The sequence below is a fragment of the Dicentrarchus labrax genome, unplaced genomic scaffold (genome assembly GCF_905237075.1).
Source record: "Dicentrarchus labrax unplaced genomic scaffold, dlabrax2021, whole genome shotgun sequence".
Lineage (NCBI taxonomy): Eukaryota > Metazoa > Chordata > Actinopteri > Moronidae > Dicentrarchus > Dicentrarchus labrax.
The window spans coordinates 9,203,455-9,212,580 of NW_026136724.1; the positions used below are offsets into that span (position 1 = coordinate 9,203,455).

The following is a 9,126-nucleotide window of genomic DNA, read 5'->3' on the forward strand; positions in this document are numbered from 1 at the left end:
ATGAACAGTAATGGCAGCATTGTAACATCTAGTGAGCCCACACTCCTGGTGTATTTCTCTCTGTTTACTGGTCTGTGAGCAATATCATGTTTGCTGTCAGAATCACTCTCCACCTTGGCTGCAGGTTATCCACTCCCACGGTGGCGAGGAGAGGCTTCCATCACGGTAGACGATGTGGTCAACGACTCACTGATGAGCAGATACAGGTCAGCTGCACTGGTTAGCTAGGTGAGGAAATGTACAGCTTAGGTATCAAATGATCCCAACAGTTGTAGGTTGAAAACTGTAAAAAAATATATATATCCTCCACCACTATATGTGCATATTAGACAGAAAAAAAAGTGAATGTTGTTCTGTATTGGCTGTAAAGTGAAAACAATGACAAAAATACGTTATGAAATTAGATCTTCTATATTAAATGATTCAAACGTTCCTTTAACTCATACTATCTGATCTTTAAATAGATTGCTACAAAGCAGTGGAATCTTTATAGAGTCGAACTAAGTGGCAGTGATGGATGATATTAACCAGCCTGTGGGATCAGACTTCAACTGAAGTAGACAACAGTGTGGCATATGCCCCGCTACATTTAATGAGGATTTCACGGTGAGAGTGGATGATGAGGCCTCGCTATTGTCTTCAGTCTGAGCAGAAGGGATTCTGATGAAGACAAGTTGCCGGTCATTTGCATGTCAAAGAGCCCGGAGACACAAAGACAATGGAGGATTAGCAGGGACGCATATAGAAACACAGATGACAACGTATTGAGCCTGACACCAGCGATCATTTATGGCGCTGTGCTTTATTACAGGGTGGTGCAGGGGTGCTTGTAAGGAATTAAGTTTTAGATTGATTAAAAGAGGCATCCTCAGCTACAGTGGTCCCTCATTCCCTCACTGAAAGCTGAGGGAGCCTGGTTCAAGTGTTACGTACCGCTTTACATTCCAAGAAGAGTTTGACATTTGATACTTTTATAGTCTCAAAGTTATATGCAAAGATTGATACCACACATCTGTACGGTGAATATGAAGCAGGAGCTAGATTAGGTTAGCTTAGCTTAGCTTAGCACAAAGACTGGGAACAGCTAGCCTGGCTCTGTCCACAGGTAACAAAATCTGCATAGCAGCACCAGATCACTCATTAAGACGTTATGTGTTGTTTGTGAAATCGATCCAAAAACCGAAGAGAGAGAATCACAATTTGCCGTTTTGTGCAGGGTTATGTTCTGTACTATTTCTTGGCTGGGACCAGTTGCCAGGCAACCAGCGGAGACTGGCTTATGTGCCATCCAAGAAATGGTCTGGCACATAAGCCCCCTCAAAACAACTTATTGTCTAGTTTTTTGTTTTTTTTACTGATTTTGGTGTAAAAACAGGCTAGCTGTTTCTCCGTTTCTAGCCTTAATGCTAAGCTAAACTAACCGGCTGCTGGCTCCAGCTACATATTTACTGTCCAGATAAGAGAGTATTGATCTTCTCGTGGAACGCTCAAGAAAGGAAGCAAATAAGTGTATTTTCCAAAATGTGTAACAGTTCCTTAAAGCTAATTTTCAACATTCAGATTCAGATTATGGCACAATGTGAGGATTTACCACCACTCTGACATAAATAAAGCCGTACTAAAGCTGCATTTTAAAACCAAACTCTTGCTGCTTTGAATGACTCTTTTATTAACGTGTCTGATCTATATATCAAGTTGCATTTTCCAAAGGGTTGTTTTAAAAAAAATTAACTCCACTCCTTTTTCCCAAGCATTTAAATCAATCTCTTCATCACGAATTACATCCCTGAGAAGATTTAGGGACCAGCTGTCTTATGAAGTCTTCAAGTGCCCATATGTCTCCACTCTGGTCAAATTGGAAGCAGCCAGTCAAGTATAGCTGAACATGTGTAGGCGTTGGGATGAGCTAGTAAGATAACTTTTCTTTTTAACACACGGACAAGAGTTTTAGGCGTGTGTGGTTCTCATGAGCGGCTGAGCTGAGGTTTCTGTCCCGAATAATCCGTTAATGTCTGTCTGTCTCTCTTGCAGATATAAAATGTATTTTTTTTTTTTTTAGAGTCAGCATTATGCGCTACACATAATCAAGATAGAGGCTTTACAACAGGAATTACTGCCAATGGTGTTTCGATTATCATCAGTGGAACAGGTGAAAGCTAATGGCACTGACTCACCAGAGGGGGCAGCACCTCCCCAGAAAAAAACACTCCCATTTTCACTCACTCCTGCTCTTTGGGAACCCCTCACACACACACACACACACACAAACACTGTATACACATGCACAGACACACCATGTCATCACCCTCTGTTACTCACAGCCTTCCTGCATCCAAGGTAGGTAGGCATAGGCAATTGGTTATATTTTAGAGGCTGTGTGTGTGTGTGTGTGTGTGTGTGTGTGCGTGTGATGATGCATAACATCCCCACTCTTCTCTCTCTCTCTCTCTCTCTCCCTTGTTTCCCCTGTCATGCCAGCATCACTCCCTCTCCTCCCCTCGGCTCTCGAGACACATCTGTCTCTTATTAGCCCCGTGGTTGCTGCAGGTTGTCATCCAGTTAATGGCTCCTGTGATGTTTCTCCTCGGCCATGCAGTCAGTTGTGTCACGTGGAACAATGTTGCTATTATTACTATAGGCAGTGTAAATGAACCATGTGCTACACTGGACATGTATATTAGCTTCCCAAGGGACTGCTGTGGAGTAAATGAAGAATATTGGCTGGGGGGGGTTCATTAGTGTGTTCAGACTTCATTTGCAAGCCAGTGTGTATCACGCAATATCTGTAAAATCTGATGTTATTTTTCCACCAAGAACCCTAAAATACAATGTTATAGTATGTGCTGCTTTTACTCAGTGTTGAATGTTACGATTCATGAACTATATAAATCACCGTAATTCAAAATGATCAAGACACCAGACTTATTTCTGTACATAAAAATGGGAGTTTAATTGAAACTTTTGTATCAAAAAATAGCAATATCCATCCTTCACAGCCACAAGTCACACAGCTAAACTGAAAGGTCTCCAATGAGGCTATGTGACAACTAAGAAAGCTGTTCCACCTGTTGTTTAGCTTTCCATAGAACTCAAATTAATCTTGACAGTACAGAAACCAGATGGATTTCTCTGATACTTAGCCATTCAACATTACCAACAGACTTTTTTTAATTTTTTTTTTAAGTAGTTAAATAACATTCAAATGCTCTTTTCAAATTTAAGTAAACTTTTTTTATTCTGCTTTACATCGACAACTGCTTCAGTGCATCCTCCACATCTCAAAAAAACTCATGTCGAAATGTAAAAATAAGTTATAGGAATGCAAACCAAAGACCAAGAAGGATATGCAAATTTTTGTAGGGGGGAGGGGGGCTTTTAAGCATAGACAATAAATAAATAAATAGCCACAGAGTGTGGAATGTCTACATGTTTACAAATAAATTAAAAGCAAATGGGGGGGGGAATTGTACACACAAAAAGAGAGAAAAAAAAAAAAAAACACGCTGTACAATATTTGTTGAAAAATAAAAAATAAAAAAATAAAAAACATAATTGAGTCCATGAATATTGCATTGATTGTGCATTTCACACCCCAAACCCTGAGGGAGGCCAGGGGCGGGGGCTATGTAGTGTCAAGCAGTGAGATGGCGGGAGGCAAAAAGAAAAAGATACGTCAAGAGGGCCACACACCCCGCAACAGGCATGGGGGGAAGAGAGGGAGAAGAAGGTGGTGGGGTGGGGGAGGCGGGAGGTGTGTGTGTGTGTGTGTTTTGACATTTTGTAGACATTCAGAAAAGACAGGATCCAGTTTCCAAACACCTGTTCAGGCTATAGAGTGAGTGAGCAGCGTTAAAGAGAGCGACACAGAGTTGAGTCGAGTGTTTTTCAAGTATTCCACTGTCAGGAAGAGCCCCCACCTCCTTCTCTCCTATCTAATGCTATCTTAGCCTCTTGGCAGGAGTCTGGTTGGCGCACAGTGATGGTGAGGAGGGGGGAGAATAAAACAGCCTAACCCACCCCCCTTCCCCAGCTTCCATCACAGCACAGGCAACTTAGCCACCAGGCCACGGGCAAGTCCAAAAAACAGAGTTGTTGACGAAAGCCCCCAGAAAAGCAGCTTTCCAAAAAAAGGCACTACAAAATCAAAATTAAAACATTTAAATAAAAAGGTTTTCTCCAAGCTCTATGAGAGCAGCCATGTCTGAATAGGAGGGCCTTGCCAGCTGCATATACCAGCCTAGTAACAAAACGAGTGAAATAAAGTTAAAAAGGGGGGGAAAATAAATAGTGCTGGTAAGACCGCCCAAACAGAAAAATGTTCCCGATTAGGAAACAAGTATAATCAACCGAAAGAAAAAGAGGGGATGGGGGGAAAGTAAGATAAGGAAGAACAAATAGTAATAACTTAGAAATTCCCTACAAAAGAGGAAAATTAAAGTACATTTTTTGAGCTGGAGCAGCTGAGTGACGCGCCCAGCCGCAGATGGGCCAGTTGGGCTACAGGCTGCTGGCCTCGAGTCCATATCACTCCCTCCATCCAAACCCCTTCTTTCCCCAGAAAGTCTTTTTCAGTCCAATCAGAGCCGTCCTCAGAGACTCTCCTTGCTTGAGCTTGTGCTTGAAGAAGAGTCTGTGTCGATGGTCCTGAGGCGGATGTCGACGGCGACCGGCTCCTCCGGTGACTTGGGCGACTCTGTCGTCGCTCTCATCCAGGGGTGGTCGCAAATCTGCTCCAGGGTGGGCCGGTCTGAGGGCCGAAGGGCCAAGCACCATTTGATCAGCTGCTGGCACTCTGAAAGGGGAGACAGAAACAACATTGAGGATAAGAGGCTCTGAAGTCAACTGACTTCAGTTCGTATGGATCTACAATATCCGAGTATGTGGGCGGCACAGACAGCCAATAGAATGAGAGCACACATCCTTTTATTGAGTTACCTCTCTAGGGTAACCAAGGCTGTTACACAAAGTGCACCAAGGGAAATCAGAACAGCCAGAATCTCAGTTTTATTTACCGTTGATAAAGCAATCTAGCAGCCATTTCAGCAGGTGATCCACTGTGATTGTGGAGGTATTACTGATGTAAACTGACTCATGACTGAGTGGCACTGGGACGTGGATTTGGGGGCTGTACCAGTTACCGTGGCTAGAGGGCAACAGAGTCAACTCATGTGTTTGTGTATTGTTGTGGTTGACTTACCGGCTGAAACCCTCCTCCTGAAGTACAGTCTACCCCTGAGGATCTCCTCGTCCTGCTCAAAGGGGATGTCTCCACACACCATGTCATAAAGCAGCACGCCTAGCGACCACACCGTCGCAGAGCGACCATGGTATCTATGGAAGCGGATCCACTCTGGTGGGCTGTACACTCTTGTACCTAAAAGAAAATTGGGACAGAGAAAAGGAGGATGAGTGTTGTGAAATATGAAGCAGTGAAAAGATATTTAAGGTGTAACAGTGCAACAATATAGAGGACATACTGGAACAGCATAGAGACTCTTAATAAAAACAACTGAAAATAATTACTGCCCCTGTGTCTAAAATGGCTGAGTCATGGTAGAAATGCTTTCCATCTTCCTTTAGCCACAAAACACAAACTGGGTGACCTGCCTGCTTCTCTCTCCCCCCCCCTCTCCCTCCCTCCCTGGAAGGAGGAACTTGGATACCAAACAAAAAAAGGCAATGTGAGCCCATCACGTGAACCGCCGACTCGGGTTTCACAACAAACAGATGTTACGTGGCACTGACCTAATACCCACAAACTGCGACTGTGAGTCAAGCTTAACTAACAAAATAACAACATGAAACGTAACAGCACACTCCATCTCACATGGCAGGGATGTGTCAGAGATAATAAAAAAATAATCAAAAAGTCATTAGGGTTAATAATAAAACAGTGAGTCATATCTCGCTAAGTCATAACACGCGAGTCACAAATCCCGCTAAAAAAAATATATAAAAAAAACAGTGGGAGCTTTTCATTTAGTATTTACATCCGTAATATTGATAAGCCGCGAGACCCCGGGCGAGGAAAACCCTCGACCAAAAACAGACCACTGCGTCACAGCCTCGTGAACGCCTCCATCTCTGAATATAGCACCGCGGAGCATCAAGGGCAAACACAACCCAGCCCACACCGATATGTATTCATATACATATATATATATAAAAACCCTATTTACATAACCAACATCGTAGCATATTATAATAGAAATTAGTCTAATTGGGGGGGGGGGTTGGCTGCTTACCATCGAAATCGGTGTAGACTGTGTCCTTGAGAATCGCCCCCGAGCCAAAGTCAATAAGCTTGAGCTCCCCGGTGCGTAGATCCACAAGCAGGTTTTCATCTTTGATGTCTCTGTGTACTACACCGCAGCTGTAGCAGTGTCTGACCGCCTCCAAAACCTGGCGGAAAAAGCCCCGAGCCGTGTCCTCGTCCAGGGCGCCCTTCTCCGTGATGAAGTCGAAAAGGTCCTTGACGAGCTCCGGCCTCTCCATAACGATCAGCCAGCCGTCCGCCCGCTCGTAATAGTCCAGCATTTTGATAACTCCGCGAAACGTCGAGCTGACCTTCTTCAGCAGCAGGATCTCCAAAGGCACCATGGATCCGTTCTGTGGCAAATAAATAAATAAAAGGGGGTTTATTAAGCATGTTAGGATAATGCACAGCCATTTTTTTTTACCCCTTTTTAAAACATCGTAACACCAGAGGAGGGAGGGAGTTGGGGAGTGGGGGTGGGGGGACCAAAACAAACCAGATCGGGGGATGACTACTTACAATTGTGCCCCACTCGGTCACCCTCTCCTTCGCGACATGTTTCACAGCAACCTGAAATAACACAATAAAAGAAGAAAATATAAATATACTGGGAGGTTGGAAGCCGGTGGCGAAACAAGGACGACCCCAGGCTTTGATGGCGGCACATGTAAGATCAAAACATAGACGCCCCCCCTCAGATCCCCGTCCACAGCCTTACCGGTGCGCCATCGGAGATCCGGCTGCCGGCGTACACTGTGCCAAATCCTCCGCTGCCCAGCACCGACCCCACTTGGTAAACCTTCTCGAAAGGCTCCTTTTCCGCTTTAACTGCAAGAAAAAAACAAGTGAAAATTGTGTTAAAAAAAAATAAAAGGTAAGCGCACTACTTCCATAACAAAACCACCGCTTAGTTTGAGATGTGAGCTATCGTTTACTAGTGAGCCGGTCGGCTGCAGCAGTGGTAGCTTCATAGAAATTAAATGCAAAATGTTCCGTTTCTTAAACCCCGCTATCATATCTTGTATAAATGCGGTGTAAAAGTAACGCTCGCCGCTGGTTAACCTACCCGACTGAAGTTGTATTTTCACTGGTAGATGGTCCATACTTGGAGGGGTGCAAATATGCGAAAATGAACCGAACTTTGACAGCAACATATTCGAGCTGAAAAGCCGAATCCCTTTTCACTCGTCGAGAGTCAGAAGAGCCGGCGTGTAAGTCAGGGGAGAGAAGTGTTCAAGCGCAGTGTGAATGGTGCTGCAAGACCGTCTTGGCTTCAAGCGAATAATATATCCAGTCCAGCAGTGCGCCAACTCCGCCGCACCGCGCCCGTCAAAGTCGTGTCACGACCGTGAAGTCGTACACCCTTTTCCCGAAAACCGGCATTAAATCTGACTTGTGTGTCTCGACTCAAGCGCAGCAGACGAAAAACAGTCCTCTTAAGTGACCAAAAAAAAACCAAAACACAACAACGCGAACACTCCGATGTGTATAGTAAGCCGTAGCGACAGTAGAGTGCGTTTAAATGCCCTCCGCAGTGTGTTGATATCCTGAAGAGTGGCCGCTGTCTGAGCTTTGGCGCGGTCTTCCCAAGCCAATATTTTGACGCGCAGTGGGATGGTGGTATCCCTCCGCCTCAATACAAGTCGACACGTTTGCTTAATTCCGAGGTAAATCCGTATTTTCTTACTACACACACACTGTCGTTAAACCCCCGGGCACGTGTTGTAATTGTACCACACTTTCGTCCGAGAATATTATCGAAATAACCCCTTTTCACCGCGCACTACTTTCTCATAGTACGAGACGCCCAAGAATCCCTTGTCTGGAAGCTTTGCGCTGTGTTCACTATGGACTCGGAGGCGACGACCAATTAGATGTCGTATATAAATACTGTGTATCGTATCTGGACCAATCCAGAAAAAGTTGTTATAATAAAGCAGGCATTTGAGTGCACGTGGCGGCAATTCTGAGAGCCCCCCCTCCCCTCCCTTTTCCTCCGCAGCTCTGCAGTGAGAGACGGACACAGAGTTTATGGCTGGAATGAAGTTTAAGTTTATAGTGCAACTCACCACAAACTACTGATTACCTCTTTCAAGTTGTTGTTAGTTATAAAGCGTGCACCGAAACTCACTTGTGTTGTTTGTTTACTTTTTGTTTACCCTAGAGTATGATGCCCTCCAGAATTTCTTAAAACTTAAATATGAGCAGTTTTGACTGTTATTATTCTCCTACAATAATTATTTAAAGGTTTAAAAGAGTGCGCATGCAACAGACATGGCAGTTAATTATATATTCGTGTTTAGCCTTTATTTTCACCAGGAAGTATCGTTAAAGATTAGATTAGGATTAGATTAAGATTAAAAATGTCTTAAAAACAATGAGTTACAGATAAGAAACACATGGAAAATGACACAAAGTACACCAAAATCAGAATTAAAAGAGAAATGCCATAGTTTACAAATAATAATAATAATAATAATAATAATAAAATGCATGATACAAATCTAAATACTGAACATAAAACAGCTAAATAAGACCAAGAGATTGTAAAATAGCCCCAAACATCAGCACCCAGAACATGCTGAATGTTGCTGCATGTGTAATAGACCTAACATTTAATGGTGACTGTCCAAGGATGACACTGCAATAGACTGCATTACACTATTTGAAGGATGATACATAATAATGACACACTAGAACACTATGTGTTGACATGAGTATGAAAACATAATACCACCGTATCACGATAACAAGAATAGCAAAACAATCAGATGGCCAAGGTTTGTGGAGCCAGCTGTCCACATTTCAGGAGATAAACTTTCCAGTTTTACTGTTACACATCTGACCTTGGCTCTCGATGAACTTTCCAC

General features: G+C 43.6%; 1 protein-coding gene across 1 annotated transcript; it reads right to left on the reverse strand.

Annotated features, from left to right (window-relative positions):
• Positions 1–2,922: 2,922 nt before the first annotated feature.
• Positions 2,923–7,835, reverse strand: LOC127358646 (serine/threonine-protein kinase pim-3). The gene is made up of 6 exons (XM_051391898.1): positions 7,323–7,835; positions 6,975–7,084; positions 6,776–6,826; positions 6,246–6,609; positions 5,198–5,374; positions 2,923–4,792 (listed from the first exon to the last, which is right to left on the reverse strand). The coding sequence occupies exons 1-6, from the start codon at positions 7,408–7,410 to the stop codon at positions 4,590–4,592; spliced, it is 993 nt and encodes a 330-aa protein (XP_051247858.1). The 5' UTR covers positions 7,411–7,835; the 3' UTR covers positions 2,923–4,589.
• Between the last annotated feature and the right edge of the window lie 1,291 nt (positions 7,836–9,126).